Source organism: Rousettus aegyptiacus, unplaced genomic scaffold (genome assembly GCF_014176215.1).
Source record: "Rousettus aegyptiacus isolate mRouAeg1 unplaced genomic scaffold, mRouAeg1.p scaffold_m13_p_2, whole genome shotgun sequence".
In the NCBI taxonomy this organism is placed as follows: Eukaryota; Metazoa; Chordata; class Mammalia; order Chiroptera; family Pteropodidae; genus Rousettus; species Rousettus aegyptiacus.
This window is the reverse complement of record NW_023416295.1, coordinates 1,531,777-1,548,531: the sequence shown is the minus strand read 5'-3', so window position 1 is coordinate 1,548,531 and position 16,755 is coordinate 1,531,777. Positions and strand designations below refer to the sequence as shown.

General features: G+C 62.7%; 1 protein-coding gene across 2 annotated transcripts in view; it reads left to right on the top strand.

Annotated features, from left to right (window-relative positions):
* The first annotated feature begins 1,257 nt into the window (after positions 1-1,257).
* TRAF3IP1 (TRAF3 interacting protein 1) overlaps positions 1,258-16,755 on the top strand; it is a 33,622-nt gene continuing 18,124 nt past the window's right edge. The window contains exons 1-9 of one of the 2 annotated variants that reach the window (XM_016144255.2): positions 1,258-1,485; positions 4,437-4,505; positions 4,875-5,036; positions 6,774-6,917; positions 7,018-7,398; positions 9,573-9,644; positions 10,494-10,566; positions 15,585-15,605; positions 16,412-16,496. In XM_016144255.2, the coding sequence (XP_015999741.2) occupies positions 1,363-1,485; positions 4,437-4,505; positions 4,875-5,036; positions 6,774-6,917; positions 7,018-7,398; positions 9,573-9,644; positions 10,494-10,566; positions 15,585-15,605; positions 16,412-16,496 (1,130 nt within the window). In that variant the 5' untranslated portion in view covers positions 1,258-1,362. The remainder of the gene's footprint in view (positions 1,486-4,436; positions 4,506-4,874; positions 5,037-6,773; positions 6,918-7,017; positions 7,399-9,572; positions 9,645-10,493; positions 10,567-15,584; positions 15,606-16,411; positions 16,497-16,755) is intronic. The other variant, XM_016144256.2, reaches the window with a different exon arrangement.

Below are 16,755 nucleotides of genomic sequence, written 5' to 3'. Positions count from 1 at the left end.
GAAACTAGATCAGTGATTGCCTGGGGCTGGTGTGGGGGAGGGAGTGGACTGCAAGTGAACAGGAGAAAATGTTTTAGGGGACAGGGATAATCGATGTCTTGATTGTGGTGCTAGTAACATAACTGTATATAATTACTCAAGTGCATCAGCCGGCACATTTGAAATAGGTGAATTTTACTGTATGTCAATCAAATATAAATTTAAGTAAAAAAAGTCCACACCTAGAAACATCACAGGCAAACTTATGAGAACCAATGATAAAAAGAAAGTCTTGAAGGCAGTGAGACACACAATAGAACAAAGATAAGGCTAAAGCAGACTAAAGCAGACTAAGGCTAAAGCAGAAGCTCAAATCCAGAAGCCAATGGAGTAAAATCTTTAAAGTACTGAAAGAAAAAAAAAAATGACCCAGAAGTCTACAGTCTGTGAAATTATCTTTCTAATGTGAAGGTGCAAGAAAGACTCAGACAAATAAAAGGTGAGAGCATTCACTGCCAGCTGGCCTGCGCTAAAAGATTCGGTAGAGGAAGGTCTTCAGGGCGTAACACCAGATGGACATGTGGATCCACACAAGGGATGAAGAGCATTGAAAATGGTGACAAGGAATGTACATAAAAGCCATAAAGGCATCCGTTAGAAGAGCTGCAAACGGACCGCAGAGCTTCTGGATCGCTATTGCTAGGATGTCTGCAGCGAGCCTGTGCATGGTGGACGGAGGACAGGTGGGGCGGGGCCGCAGACACCTGGCACACGACGAGGGCGTGGCTTCCGCCTGGGTGCCGCGCGCCGGCGCCCGGGAGTTAGGGCGGCCGGCGCAGTGTCCCTGCTTCCTAGGTACAGAAACGCGGTGTCAGAGAAAACGAGTTACTGGACTTGACCGGAAGGCCATCAGTAACGGGCAGGATTGGGTGTTTTCTACTCTGCGTTTCTGAGCTTAGTTCGGTCCTCTTGGAATCTGCGAACAGGCAACACCAATCTTGGAAGTCGCGTCGTCGTGAAACAGTCCTGGGGCGGGCGGTCACCTCTGACCCCGGGGTGTGGGGCGGCGCCTGCTTCCCGAGGTCGACGGGAGTCAAGGGGAGCACGGCCGGCGCAGACCCCGCCCCCGCGCGCAGACCCCGCCCCGAAGGCCACGCCCCCGCGTGCGCGCGCAGCCGGCGGGCGGGGGCGGGGCGCCGCGGCGCGTCCGTTGCTAAGGCCCGGGCGCCCTGGCGACCGAGCGCTCGCGGCCGCGCACGCGCCCTGGCGGACTCCGGTGCACTGTGGGATGGAAACCCGAGCGGCGCGTCCAGGCCGGGGAGCGGGCAGCCGGGGAGCAGGGCTTAGGCTCAGCGGGCCCGCGGGGGCGCGGCCGGCGCCGCCATGAACGCGGCGGTGGTGAAGCGGACGCAGGAGGCTCTGGGGAAGGTGATTCGGAGGCCGCCGCTGACGGAGAAGCTGCTGAACAAGCCCCCGTTCCGCTACCTGCACGACATCATCACGGAGGTGGGTGCCGGGCTGGGGTGCGGGCCGGGGCTCAGGGCCCAGGTGAGGGTCGGGTGAGGCCCGGAGTCGGGGCCCAGGTGCCCGTCGGGGATCAGCGTTGGGGTGCAGGCGGGTTTCAGGGCCCAGATAGGGGTGCGGCCCGGTTGTGGGTCGAGGTCGGTGCCCAGGTCGGGGTCGGGGGCTCGGGTGTGGGCTGGGGCCAGAATCAGGGCCGGCTGCCATCAGGGTCGGGACTCGCGTCGCTGTCCAGGGAGCCCGCCCTTTGGCCTGGCCTGCGGCCCCGAGGGGCGACCCCGGGCCCATTTCCGTGGTGTCTCTGCGCAGAGTCCTTCGCCCTCACCTCTGCTCTTCCCTCCTCACCCATCCCCCTTGCCGCCTCTCCAGGGAGTCTCCTGGCCCCTTGGAGAGCGTTCTTTCTTTCCAGCCGGCCTTTGTATCTGCCCCAGCCTTTTTGGTACCGGGGGACGGGTGCTCCTATGAGAATAACACCCGGTGACCTGAGGTGGAGCTGAGGCGGTGATGCTGGCGCCGGGGAGCGGCTGCAGATTCAGATGGACCTTGGCTGGCTGGCTCCCCCACCCCTACCTCCTGCTGTGTGCCTGGGTTCCTGACAGGCCACCGGCTGGTACTGGTCTGCGCCCAGGGGTTGGGGACCCCTGCGTTAGAGCACATATTCCATTCTGCCTACCAGAGATTTTTTTTTTCTTTTCCTTCAGTGCCTAGCGTGTGGAAAGTGCTCAGAAATCCAGAGAGAATGAAATTATTCTTTTTTTTTTATGTTCCCCCCCCAGGTTTTCCTCCACAGGGCTCTGCACATTGGTCACCACATGCTAGGTATTTAATAAATACCTGTGGTTGCAGGTGAACTTGAAAGGGAAACTCTAAAGAGCAGGTCAGCATCTGCTGTTAAGTAGCATGACCTGCCTTCAGTCGAGATGGGTTGTAACTTTTTCCTAGGGGAAGCGGAGTTTCCGAGTGAGAGACCGTACGTAGCCCATTGGTTGGCATCTCCTGGGAACGGCACACAGAAGGTGTGCAACGAACTCTCAGTGAAATCCGCCGAGGCTCCCTGTAGCCCGGGGTGGCGGCACCCAGCCCCATGGTGCCCCTCGGGTGGGCGTTGCGCTCGGGACCTCGGGCCTGCTCTTTGGGAGTTAGGAATCAGGCTGAGCTTGCAGGTGCTGGGTGCCCCCGATCATGCCCATGTCGTCCTCAAACGTCATTTCTCGCTCTTCCCAGCAGGCTGGGCGTCTTACGTGTCCACAGACTCCGCCTTCCTCATTTCTGCCCTCTTAGTTTATGATGTGCGCCCCTGTGTTAACACTCTGTGCTTAAAAGTCTTGATCCCCACCCTCATCCCCAGGGCCATCTTGCCTGGCTCCTCCGGCAGCTAGCCCGGCACATCCGCCTGCCCTGGATGGCCGTGGGCAAGGGACGGGGCAGTGCGGGAGCTGGGCGGGGCGCCACATCACCTCTGCCGGCGAGGCAGGCAGGGAGCGTGCTCTGACCCAGGAGGGAACGCGTCAGTCACCAGGACGTGACCCCGGGCGACCGCAGCGGTTGCCACCACAGCCTCCCACTTTTGTCTTCCGTGTCAGCCTGGTCGGGCCGCCGACAGCGCCAGGACGTGCCTCGTCTTGTGGGCGTCGGCGTGGCGCTGGCAGGCGCACTGGAAGCACTTTCCAGTCGTAGGCGAAGAGCCTTCTGTGGCGATTCTCCACTGGCCCCGAGTTTTGTGCTCAGCCCCCCGTCTTAGTATCTAGCTGCAGCTAGAGCCCCTTGGTCTTGTGACACTATCTCCTGTCACGTAAAGTTACGCTCGCACTTCTACCTGCCAGGGAACTGGGGAAACCTCGAAAGAGGCAAAATGAAAAGTTTCCAGGCATATGACGTGCGGGCCACTCCCTGTCCCAGCCGTTCGCTCAGAAGAACAGCAGCCGGGCTCCGTGCAGTGTGGCGACGGGTGGAAGCTGGCTCGGCGGCGGCTCCCGCAGCGGGGCCTCGGCGAAGGAGTCGCTGTCGGTGTGCGGCTGTTTTCAGGGGCGCGTCTTGCGGTACTAAGTACGCGTTAGGTCCACCCAGGACCCCCTCGTGCAGGCGTGCTCGTCCTTGCTGTGGACAGTGCGGTCTGATGGGCTTTTCTGTGTCGTCGGAGACATGCTGCTGCCACCCGCCGTGTTGATTTCACAGAGACCGAGCACATGCTGGGACGGTGGCCTCAGAGGGCCCCGGGCCCTCAGGGAAAATCAGCACCCGGCTCGCTGGGGGTCCAGGCGGACTGAGGGGCGGGGCGGGTGGGCAGAGAGCAGAAGTGGTGTGGCGCAGAGCCGCCCGTCCTGGGAAGCGGCCGGCGGTGGAGGACACGGGCCTCGCCGTCCAGTCCCAGAAAGCCGGCCTGGGACGTCCTCCCCACTGGGCCTGAGGGACCCCTGTGAGATGCTGTCCCTGCTTTCGACCCTCGCAGGGCCTCCTCGTGGTGCACGTTCCTGAGAGGCTCCGAGGCCATGTGGGTCGGGCCCCTGCCTGACCGGCCTCAGGCTCCTCCTGTCCCTGCAGCAGGACTCGCCCGGCCCTGGGCCTTTTAGGGACTATTTGGCCAGGCGCGTGTCCTCCCCCAGCTCCTGCAGGCCTCGGGCCTCGGTTTAGGCGTGGTCTCTCCTAGGAAGCGTGCCCTGACACCTCCGCCCTCTTGAGTGTGGGCTTGGGGCAGTCCCCGTGACCCCTTTGCACCTTGTACACCTCCGTGACGTCTGCCTATCCCCACAGCCACTGGGGCCTGCTGGTGACAGGCCTGGTGTGTAGTACACACTCCTGTGTTTGCCAAGTGAGCCAGCGAACCGGGTCCTGGGTGCGGGCGGGTTCCTCAGCCCCGGGACGTGAGCTCAGCGGCCTAGGCCGGGGAAGAGCTGTCCTGTGGGGGCCTGACCGTGGCCTCACGTTCTCTTCTGAAGGTGATCAGGGTGACCGGCTTCCTGAAGGGCCTCTACACGGACGCCGAGATGAAGTCGGATAACGTGAAGGTGGGTGTGAGCTGCCCGGGCTCGCGCGGTCAGCGGGGTGTTGTGGGAGCCGTGTGCTGGCCGCGGGGCAGGACGAGGCGGTCACCCTGTCTCGCTCCCTTTTCTCATTTTCAGAGACTGCAAATTATGGTATTTTTGTCCATTGCGAAATGGAACTGGTGTTTCAAGGGTACATGCTAGCCTGTCAACTGGTATTAAAAGCTTTAATGAGTTGTTTTTGTTTTGTTATAAAGACTCAGTATTTCTAAGTATGACATCTAAAAATAGCTTTTTGTGTAAACAGGAAGTGTGCCTCTTGAACCTGCTGACAGTAATGCAGAATGTTTTTGAAGTCTTTTGTTATTCGTATTTTAAATGGCAATCTTTCAGGAAAAAGACGCAAAAATTAGCTTCCTTCAGAAGGCCATCGACGTGGTAGTCATGGTGACGGGAGAGCCGCTGTCAGCAAAGCCGGCCCGGATCGTGGCCGGGCACGAGCCCGAGAGGACGAACGAGCTGCTGCAGAGGATCGGGAGGTGCTGCCTCCACAAGGTGAGGCCCGGGCCGCCCCCGGGCGCGCCGGTGCTGGGGAGCGGAAGTGGGGGGCCCCCCAGTGCGCCGTGGGCCCCCGGTGATCCGAGGGCGCTTGCCGGGGTGTGGTGAACGGCGAGCTTTGCATCTGCTCCCCCCGTCCCGGAACCTCGGAGTCACAGGCAGAGGAGCTTACGACCGAGCACGACGCGGGCCACACGTTCCGCGGGGTCACGGCCGTGGCTCTCGGGGCTGCGCGGCCGGCGTCCAGGCCCTGCGCCGCTCCCGTCGGGCCTCCTTTCGGGGCGGGTGACTCTTTCCAACCCGCCCAGGCGGACGCAGGAGCCGCGTTTCCTCTTTGGGGCTCCTGCGACGCCCCTGTTCTCTGCCCTCCTTCTCAGCCCCTGCCGTCTGCTCCCCGCACCCCGCCCCGCACTGGCCCCCGTGCCCCGTCTCTCCTGGTTCTTGTTTGCAGAGCTGCGCCACCTCCCAGAAAGTCCTCTCTTTGTACAGGGACCGGGGGTGCTGCTTCCTGAGACCCTCGCCGCGCGCAGGCCGCTCTGGTTAGACCCAGCCCCGCCGCGTTTGCCCGAACGTTGGCGAAGTCTCGCTTGGAGATGGGAGCCGGCACCCCAGGGCCGCCTTCTCTGTGGGAGCCGGGCAGCAGCCAGCGGGGCAGAGTTGGACCTTTGTCAAGGGCATAGCTAATACAGCCCTTCGTGTACCGATGGGCTGTGGGCTGGGCGCCGACCTGTGTCTTTACCGAAGTGGTTAGAGGTGGGTTTGAGCCCACATAGCAGCAGTGGAGGGGGGGAAGGGGGCAGGGCACGGTGACTCCCAGGAGGCCTCGAGAGCCTCGCCCCTCCTTGCCTCCCACTCGACCCGCAGCCTCGGAGACGCAGAAGCTGGTGTTGCGGGTGCACCGGTCGCCAGCTCCCAGCCCCGCCTTGCTTCTTTCTGAAAGGCAAACTGGACTCCCGCCTCCCCTGCCGAATCCACGCCAGCGTTCTGTCCCCCGGGGGGCGCGGGGGCAGCTCTGGGACCTGGCCCACAGGCTCTGCACACTGCTGCCACTCCCCGCCCTCCAGCCCTGGCCTCCCCTCCGCTCCACCCGCCCTGCCCGCGCCTGTCTCCGGGGCTGGTTGTGCTCCCTGCGTTTTCGGTAGAGCTGCCACCCTCCTCCCAGCCCCGTGTGGCAGCGGCGGGGCTGGTTTCTTCCTCCCGGGCTGACATAGGCTCCCCCCCTCCGCCCCTGTGTTCCGGAGCTCACCGCTGGCTCATCCCGGTGGTTGGCTGTCTCCCCGCGCGCAGTGTGTTCTCGGCCCGGGGTCTGGGGCCTGGCGAGTATCGCCCACTCCCGGGGAGTGAGTGAGTGGGCCTCCTGGCGGAGGTGTGCGCGGCTGTGGCGGCGGTCAGCCATGCCGCAGGGGGGTTCCCCTGGGGGTCGAGTTGGAGCTTCCTTCAGGCCCGTTAATGCCGGGCTTCTGTGACCCTGTGGGCCGTGACAGCTTTGCTGTCCTTGGACAGCAAGGGTCCACACCTGACAGCTTGGTTGGCACTGAACCGGATTCGTTTAGCTTGGTGGACCCCGGCGGTGACGGCGCCCCGCGGGTGCCAGGCTGTGTCGTAACAGTGCTCCTTACTGGCCGGTCCCTCCAGCTTCACGGGCACAAAGACTCTGTGTAATGAGCCGTTCTCACTCGTCACTCTGCTAATCTCATTCTCGCCTTGCGTTTCATTTCCTCCCGTCGGGACAAGCTGTCCAGCGATGACGCGGTGAAGAGAGTGTTGGCCGGAGAGAAGGGCGACGCGAAGGGAAGGACCTCAGTGACCGCGAAACCTCCGGAGCCGGACAACAGGAATGCGAGAGACGAGGGGCCCAGGGCCCCCCGAGAGAGAGAGGTGGGCCGCACGCTGCGCCTGCGGGAGAGCGAGGCGGCCGGGCTTCCGTCCAGGCAAGGACCCTTTCAGGGGCTGTCGTTATCCAGCCTTTCTTTTTCAGGACAGAAGAAACTCTGAAAAAGACGAGAGAAGCACGAGCAGAGATAGAAAACAGAAAGACGACCTGAGGGAAGAAAGCAAGCCGAGAGAGAAGGAGAGAGACAAGGAGAGGCCCAGGGAGGGCGACCGCGACCGGCACAAAGACCCCGAGAGAGACAGGGCCAAAGCCAGGGCCCGGCAGGACAGGGACAGGGACAGGGACAGGGACAGGGGCAACAGGGAGCGCGAGCGGGAGCGGAAGCACGAGGGGTCCAAGGAGAAGGAGCGCGAGCGGGACAAGGGCAGGGACAGGGACAGGGACAGGCGGAAGGCGAAAAGCGGGGAGCCCTCCCGCGACCCTGGCAGGGAGACGAGCAGAGAGCGCGAGAAGCCGGAGAGGAAGGTGAGGCCCTGCTCGCGTCCGTGCGTCCAGCCGAGCGCCCGGCCAGCGGGTGGGAGGCTGGCGGCTTCCAGCGTGAACCGGACGTCTTGACCGGCTCGGGTTCCCGTCGAGGGCAGGGGACGCGCCAGTGTCGGCCGGTGTTAGCGGAGTTGCCGGGCACCGCGAGGGCCGCTGGGGCGTTTCTCTGCAGCCCGTGTGCCTGTGCCTCGGCGGGCCGGCGGGCGGGCGGCGCTCACGGGCAGGCGCACCGGGGTGGCCCCGGCGCGCGGACGTGGACGTGGCTGCGTTCGTCGGGGGCCAGGGCCACATCCGCGCCTCAGGCGTTAGTGGGCACGTGCGGTGAGACCCCGGCTGACTGCGACTTTAGTTTAGTGAAGTGTTCAGGTAAAATCAGGAGTGGCCAGAAAATTTCTTTGCTTTCAAACAGTGTTTCAGAACGTGCGGTTGCTGTGGGCTCGCTCCGGGTAGTGCAGGCATCCCGTCAGGCCTGCAGCGCCAGACGCCCATCCTTGTGGGGACGTCGCGTGCTTGTGAAGCATCCTGGGAAGGTCATGGGGACCTGGCCTCTGGGTGCCGAAGGGGAGGAGGCGAGGCCTCGGCAGGTTCGGGTCCGTACAGGTGGGGTGGGCGCTGAGGGCCGAGGCCTGAGAAGCCACCTCGGAGCCCTGAGTGGGCCCAGGGCCTGCGTGCCGCCGCCCGGGGACCGGGCTCCTCTGTGTGAGCCCGCGCACGCTCGGCGTGAGTGGTGTGAGCAGTGTGCTCGGTGTGAGTGGTGTGAGCAGTGTGCTGCCGGGAGCGCGCCCCGGGGCGGAGTCAGGCATCCGAGACGCTCCCGCCTTCTGCCTCTTTCCGGAGGTCTGGGCGGAGGTGTTTCCGCTGACCGACCGTTCTGAGGCACTAGCGTAGTCTGGGTGTCACCTCGTCGGCTGCCAGGTCCCTCGGTCAAGTGTTCCCGCCTGTTATGTCCACCGGAATTGTGACGTGATGAGTGTTTTAAACGGACGGCTCCAAGGAGAGAGCTCGGGGTGGACATTCGGGCCCTGCGGGGCCCTGCGGGGGCGAGCGTGTATGAGCGGTGTGAGAGACCGGGGCCAGGGCACCGTCCTGCCCGGAGCCGGGCCCTCCTCCCGGGGAGGCTCGTCGGTGCAGACCTGGCTCCCGCATGGGGCCGGTGCGGGAAGCAGCGTGCGGCCTCTGTGCGGGCAGCTTTGGGGGTGACTCGCGGTGACCCAGGCTGGGCCGTGCTCCCCGCCCCCCGCTTGCCGTCCGGCGGAGGAAGGCGCAGTGGTGGGTGCGCGCGCTGAGCGGTCCGCGTGCGGTGGGGGCCAGGCCTGCGGTCGGCGCGGCGCCCTCTGGGGACCGCCGGGTGCGTCGGGGGCAGGGGCGCCCGCGACGGCGTGTGTCCCCTCACGAGCGCATTGGTCACCGAGACACTGAGCAGGCCTCGCGCAGTTCGGTGCCCGTCAGCCGTGCCAAGAGGCGTCCTTCAGGTAATTGACTCAAGGTGGGGGGCGGCGTGTACGGCTTCGCCCAGTTCCTTTTGAGGGTGCTTTCCTGACGCATCTGGAGCCTTTGCTTAAGCAAAGCCGCTCCGTTTGAGGGCGACCCACCCTGGGAGGTTGGGGGGCGGCTTTCCCGGGGCGTTGGGGTCTCTGTTGCTCCCCGCTCCAGGTTCCCTGCACTCCCTGGATGTTCTGAGGCGTTTGGCCGGACTCAGTTGCGCAGTTTGCTAGGGGGCGCTGCCTCAGCCCTCGCCCCCCAGCCTGCCCCCGACCTGGAAAGTGACCCTCAAGGCGGCATGACAGGCATGAGTCAGATCCGGAGTGTGGCCAGGTGCTCTCGTGGCAGGGGTCATCTTGCTGTTGGTCAGCAAGGAACATCTTACATTTTGATATTTTTTTATTTTTATTTTTTATTTTTTTTTTAGGCGAGTCAACCCTTGGTTGACCTCACAGATTGCGAGGATCTTGTCAGCTTACAATCTCTTATTTTTTATTTTTTACGCCTACAGCACCTGGTCGTCCTAGGTGGTTTCTCATCCAAGTACTAACCAGGCCCGACCCTGCTTAGCTTCTGAGATCAGTCGAGACAGGGCTTGTAAATTGATGTTTTTTTTAGATGTAACAGATCTGAAAAATTCTAGAAATTGAAGAAAAAACTTTTTTTTTTTACAGTCGTCAAGCTCGGGGGAGATGTCTAAAAAGTTGTCAGATGGATCCTTGAAAGAGTCCAAAGCTGAAACAGAGGTAAACTTTTAAAAATCACTTTAGGAGTCGTAAACCGTGGGCCGTGCTGAAGTGGTGGCCATCGCGCTGTGGGCCTGCCCCGGCCACCGGCGGCCGTGGGCGGGCTCCTCACCACAGGCCTCTGCCGGGTGGTGCCGGCTGTGGTTTGAATGGTTTAGCACCTGGTCCCATGGGCGGGCTGCGTTATCCTCTGGTTTCCTGTGGCGACCCGGGGTTTCCTCACAGCCGAATTCAGCAGGATGCTGTGGGATGAAGGAAGGGACAGCGTCGTCATTCGGGGGACCGCGGGAGAGGGAGAGGGACCCGTCCCAGGGAGGCGACACTCCTCCCAGGTCTCGTGATCGCGCTTGCATTTGAGAGAGCGTCTCCAGGCAGCTGCAGGGAGGGTGGACGAGGGGTGGGGTGGAGGCGGGGAGGCCATGGTGGTGGCCCTGGTGGTGGCCGAGAGGTGAGGAGTGGGGGCTGCCGGTGGCAGGCGGAGGTGGACGTGCTGTCCCGCTGCGTTGTGGACGAGCGTGTGTCGGCGAGTGCGTTGGCACCAGAGGTCGAGCCCTCGTAAACACCCCAGTGTTTAGGAGACAGCGTTGTTGAAAGCGTGGGTGGCCGGTCAGCACCTTTTCAAAGCTGCACAAAAAGGTGGGGTTCCAGATGTAGAGCGGAGGCCGGTTCGGCTTCCCTCTAACTCGCTCGTGGGTCTGGGGGCTCAGATGCGCCCGTCGGCACCACTTCCCCCCGAAGGGTGCGGGTGCGGCTCCTCCTTCCCGGTCTCCCCTGAGCGCGGCGTGAGCAGCGAAGCTGCCCGGGGTGGGCGTGCGACGCGGCAGTGAACTGTTTCTCGTTCTCTTCAAGGCCGAGGTTTCCGCTAGAGCCTCCGGGGCGGCGACAGTGAAGACGGCGAGGCGGCGGTCCAAGGCCTCGGAAGGTGCGCACGGCCGTCAGCCACGCGGCAGCCGGGAGCGGGGCGTGCGTGTCTTCGCCCTCGTCACAGCATCTGGCGGGGAGCAGCGGGCTGGACAGCAGGTCCGCCGTCGGGGGCGTGGACGTGCGGCGCTCACACGCACAGGCACACACGTGCACATGCATGCACGTGCACACACGTGCGGGAGCCCGTGTCACCCGGGCCACAGCAGCACCTCCTTGCCCGAGAGCTGTGGTGCAGTCTAAGGACGCGATCAGATTCCAGGTTTCCAGAAGGGTTTGTCAGTCCGTCAGTTAATCCTCGTGCAGGATGGACACGGGGCGCGTCCTGCTCTTAGGTGGGTCTATGCGTGTAAAAAGAGCAGAAGCGGTCCCGGGAGTTAGGCCGGAAGCTCACGGCTGACGCTGCCGTGCACGGGCCCAGCCGGGGACGGGCCTCCCTGGGGCAGAGCAGCGAGCAGGGAGCCGCGGCCCGGCCCGGTCTGGCCCGGTCCGGTCCGGTCAGTGCGGGCAGTGCTGTCGGGGGCCGGTGGTGCTGGAGCTTTCTAATCGAGTAGAAAGTTACTTTGAGCAGTTTCCGAAGCAGCATCCTTTCCCTAACTCGTAGAAGTTAAAGAAGTAAGGCAAGAATGTAACGTGGGAATTTTTCGTCGGGAAAATAGTGTGGAAGGTACAAGCCCCAGCACGTGCTGCTTGACGAGCATCTCTGGGCCGGGAGCCCTGGGGTGGGGGGGTGGCTTCCGGCGGGGAGCACCGGCTCGGGGCTTCGCCACAGCTCCCGCGGCCTGGCCCTCCGCCCCGCCCTCCTCCAGGGGTTAAGGGGGTGCTGACTTCGACTGATGGAAAACGGAGGACGCCGTCCCCTTCAGCTCCTGGTGGAGCCGTGCGCTAGTCATTTCACCGCCTTCCCGACCCTGGGGCGCGGCTCTGCCCCCCGTCACTCCGCTGGGGGTCTCGGCCCCCTGCATGGCCTCCCTGGGCCGTAAGGGCGGCTGCCAATTTCCTAAAAAGTGTTTTTTACGTTTTTCCAGTTCATTTCTGCTGATTATGTTTGATTTCTGACTTTCCCGAGTGTTTAATTTTTATGTACTAGAAGGTGCCATTCTTTTTTTTTTTTTTTATAGTTTGTCCAGAGATTAGAGAGACCAAGATTTGTGTCTTGTCGGACATTTTCACATTTATCTTTTCAGTGTCTCTTATTTTAATTCCTGGTGTAAGACAAGGCTCTGGATTTTATTGTATTTCTTTCGGGATAACTCACTGGCGGTTGTCCCCTGCCCTCCGGCTCCGCGATGCCCTGCACACGCCTTTCGTGGTCTGGTGTCCGGGTCTTTTTGTTTGTTTTTTTTACCTGCACTCTGTTCTGTTTTCCTACTAGTTATCATCTTTTTTTTTTTTTTTTTTTTTAAAGCCTTCGGTCATTTTACTTACTTACTCTTCCATGTGTATCTTAAAACCACTTAAGGAGTCGGAGAATGCCGCCTCCCACAAACGGAACTACCGAACTTTCCTGGATTTGATGGGGTCTGTCTTGAGCTTCCGCTCTCCCTCTCGGGGAGCGTGGGCACCCTCGGTGTCGCGCTGCTGCGGGAGTCCCCCGCCCCAGCGGCGTGTGTCTGGGCCTGGTGTGTCGCCGGTCCCGGCTTCCTTGGCGCTGTTTCGTTTTCTGTTTCTTGGAAACGGTACCTGCGGCGTCCTCAGTTCTCAGTGGCGGTGGCCGCGGCCGCATCTTGCCGACCCTCAGCCCACAGCTCTTCTGTGGTCCCTCGGGGTGTCCGAGCTCCCAGCCCGCTTGCTTTTCTGACGCTCAGGGTGTTCACATCTGAGTCTGCTGGCAAGTTGTGCTATCGGGCTCCGGTACGCGGTCTTTACGAGATTTGCCTACCAGGGGTTGGCAAGCTTTTCCATGTTACCGAGCTGTCGGGGTGGTGAACTCCCTTCCTGGCCTGCTGGCTGGGGTGCTGACCTCACCATGGAGCCTCACCCAGCAAAGCTGGCGCTGCACCCTAACGTTCGCCTCGCTTGGTTACGTGGGGAGCGTTTGGGGAGACGTCCAGCGCCCAGAACGTGTGTGAGACTCTTCTCGAGGGATGAGCCTTGCGTTTGCTGGGGTGCGAGGGCGTCATGTTTTTTAGACATATTTAGAATCTTAAAGCCATTCTAGACCCCTATGGAACCCAAAAACATTCTTTACAAGAACGTGGCGACTTCGGCCTGTTCTCGGGGAGTGTGTTGCGGCAGAACTGCCCACTTTGAGCTGGTGCGCGCACTTGGCTTCGTTAGTTAGGGAGCCGTGCAGCGTTCCCAGTTACGTTTAATACACACTGTGGTTGTGCAGCTTCACATCAGGAAGATGGGTCTCTAGGACCAGCGAACAGTCTTTCTCCTCAGAAAGAACGTGGCTCCTCTCACAGTAAGGCTAAGAAGGAGCCCGCGAGAGGGAGCCAGTCCAGACCAGGCTGGAGCGGGTGGCCCGCAGAGGCCGGGCACGATGGCTGGGGCAGGGCCTCTGAGGAGGGGACATCTGGGCGGGGGGGTGAATGGGGACGTGCGAAGTCCAGGAGTGGCGGAGCCGGATCGGGCTTGCGTGTGGGGGCGCCAGGGGCGGGCAGTGCGGCGGGGCGAGGGCGCGCGGCGGGGGGAGGGGCGCGCGGCGGGGGGAGGGGCGCGCGGGCGGACTGGCCCGAGCGCCAGCCACACCCCAGTGCTTCGCAGCAGGTGTGGGCTGGAGCCCTCGGAGGGTGTTGAGCAGGACAGAGACGTGATTAGACTTGGGTCCTAGGGGCGTCTCCTTGGAGGGGGTGGGCGGCTGGGCCACTGTCGGGGTGTCCAGGCGAGAGACGGAGCTGCTGGCGCCCGAGTGTCGGCGGTGAGAGCAGGCCGGGGGTGGGGCGCTTTTGATGGGAGGGTTGACAGATGCCCGTGGGGATGGACTGGATGCGTTTGTTGAAAGGGAAGGAAGCAAAGGCGAGGTCCACTCGGGGCGGGGTCTGGGCACCTGCGTGGCGCCCTCTACGGAAGTGGGAGGGCTCTGGGGGGAGCCGGAGGGCGGCCGCACCGGGACTTGTGTTCGCGAACCCCGAGTTTGAAATGCCCGTGGAACAACCAGGTAGTGGTGTCGAGACGACAGGGGCCGAGTGGGCCTGGGTCCGGGGCGACCGGGCCCGGGCTCCGAGCCCCTCGGTTCCGGCCCTGCAGCGGGGCGCGGACGGGCGCCTCTCTGCACGCCCCCCGCCCCCCGCCCCCCGCCCCCAGCCCCCCAGCACTGCCGCCTCCGAGACGCGCCTCGCGGTTCTGCTCCGTCGGGCTCAGCGGGCGCGGTGTCGGGCCGTGGCCGTGACTCCACGAGGTCAGCCGCGCGCTCTGCCTGGGTCCTCGGCACTGAGGGACGACCGGGGCGCAGTGACCGCTCCCGGGCGGGGACTTCGCAGGGCCTGACGCTGCCGTCGGCCACCGGCAGTGACAGTCGGTGTCGTTTTTGCGGGAACTTTGCTCAGCCGCGGCGGTCCAAGGAGGGACACTCCCAGGCGGGCCCCGTGCTGCACGGGGGGGGGGGGGGGCGTGGGAATGCGGGAGCGGGGGGATGCGCCCGCCCCCCAGACCCGTGGTGGGGTTCCGCCCGTCCGCTTACCCGCCCCCGGCCCGAGCAGCCTGCTGACTCGTCCTCTGAGGTTTCCTCGTTGGCACGAGGTGCTGTCTGCAAGGTGGCCGGCCCAGCACGGGTCGCTGTGGGTCGCTGAGGACTCCAGTCAGGGTGAGAGGGATCAGCGCATTTAAGTAGACGCAGCAGTGAGCTCGACCCGCCCCGTCCCCTCGTAGCTGTCGCCTGCCCCCGGGGTGCAGGGGCACCAGCCAGGGACAGGTGATTGATCGTGCATTGAGTGCTTGGCGGAGATTGGGGCGAAGCCTGGCGCCACCTGGTGGCCGTGAGCGGAGCCCTGCATGCCGCTGTCCCTGGTCAGCAAGGTCCAGGGAGCACCCCTGACTGGTCGGGCCTTCGCCAGGCACAGCGCCCCGGCTCGATGCAGGGGCCTCAGGGGCCGGCCCAGGGCGCAGTGCTCTGCACCGCAGGACGGAGGAGGTGCTGGCCCAAGGCCACGCCGCCTGCCCGGTTCGCTGGCCCACCTCTAGCTCAGACCGCAGCTGGCGCTGGTGTGCTGACCTCTTTTGGCAGCTGAGAGTAACTTAAGTCTTCGTGAGTGTGTTCTTTTTTAGGCTGTCATTTGGCAAACTAGCGAACCTGCTCCCTCTGAGTACGTGTCGACTCCAGTGTCGTTAGCGGATACGCAGTCTGTTTCCACGTTCTCTCTGTCTGTGCGGACTCGGGGTTTGGCGAAGCTCCCGGGTGCTCCGTAGGCAGCGGAAAGTCCCGAAGTCCGTGGACAGACCCTGCGTCTGCCTGTGGGTCCTCGGAGCGGGCAGGGTGGACACGGTGGGCGCGAGCCGCTTCTTCGCTGCCCTGCAGATGCGGTCGCGCACCGTGCACGTGAACTGCGAAGAGATGCCCAGGCGAGGGGTTTAGCCCGCCGCCCGCACGGCGCTTCCGCTCAGGTCCCCGTGACCGCATCGGTCACGCTCGTCCCCAGAAGCAGCACTCGAGGAGACAGGATCCTGGGCGGGAAGTGCGAAGGTCGGGCCGTGCGGCTCAAGAAAGCCGCTCCTAGTCCAGGAGCCGGTGCCGCCGCGGCGCGCGGGGCGGGGGCCCCGAGGGCCCCGTGCTGCGTCCGCGCGTCTGGGGCCCGCCCCCGGCCCCGCCGGCCACTGCGCAGTCTGATTTGCCTCCGCGGCCGGCTCTCTTCCTGCCGCTGCTTCCCGCGTTCGCGTAACGGCGTTTTCTGAGTCGCGCCCTCTGCTCTCCTGTCCCCGAAACAAAGCAGCGGCAGCAGGGAACGGGGCGAAGGACGGCTGCTCTGCCCCCAGTGGGCACCCCCGTTACCGTCACGTGCCTTCTCCAAACCGACCCTGAGGTTTAACCTAGTAACACAAAAGTAAGTTTCTGACGTGCTTTCTTTTGTTTTTTAGGTGACTCTCCAAGTGATGCAGGTAAGGCGTGGCCTCAACTGTGTTTGCTACAACGCGTGTGTGTGCGCGTATGGGTGTGAACTCCCGCTCTTAGCTTCACGTCTCACGAATTACGACAGCGAAAATATTTTAAGGAAACGTATCCTAACTACACCAATTTAAGGTTTAATTTACATGTTTGATGCTTCAGAAGCCTACATTTTAGTATTGTTTTCCAGGGCATAAAGTATATTTTCAATATTTAAATTGATTTATCTGCGTTAGTCTGAAGTATAAAGCCCTTGTACTTTAGTGGAACAGGTTTAGTTATGTTAAGTTTGGGTTTGCATTTAGTGATTAAATCTTTTTATCAGAAGGAAACTTTGTTTAGATTATAAATATAGTAGGTACATACTCAAAGTAGAAAAATGTTTAAATGCAGAAAAATAGGAAGAAGAAACCGAGAGGCGCGGGTTGGCCACAGCGGCCGTCCGTGTGAGCGGGGTCGGCGCATACCTGGCCCGTGCGGGCGCTCACACCTGTGCTCACACCTGCGCTCACACCTGCCCGTTCCCTCGGCTGTGCTGCCTTCGGCCTAAACCGCTGGCCCGGTCGTCTCGCCTCTTGCAGCGTCTCTCGAGCTGTTGGGCCGGCCCCTGTTTCCAGGGTTCGGGGGCGCCCGTCTCCCCGTCTCCACCAGAGTTCGATGTCAGATGTCTGCTTCGCCGTCCTCAGAAGGGCAGAGGGAACAGGCTCGTTGGTGTCTGCGGTGATTCGATGCCGTTTTTTCATGCGTGTGTGGTTTGTTTCTCCCCTGCGCGCTGCTGGTTGGCTTGCCGTCCGTCCAGAAGGAGAAGTGGGGCCGGTCGGCCAGGACCGGGTCGAGGCGTCTGAGAGCCCCGCGGCCCCCCGCCAGCCTCCGCCCAGCGTCAGGTGCGTGCGCCCGCCCGCCGGCCGCAGGTCACTGGACGCTCGAGCTCGGGTTCGAGGGCGTAGTTGCACGAGGAAGCTGAGGCCGAGCACTTGGTGTTCCCGCGCTGGGGGTCTGGCCGCCCCCACACGGGGGGTTCACAGTCACGGCTGACCCACGGGATGTTTCGAGTACTGGTGGTTGTCGTTTACGTACCTTAAAGCCAACGAAGGTCCGGATCGGACGTGCCCCGGGACGCGTCTCGGGGCAGGAGCGTCGGTA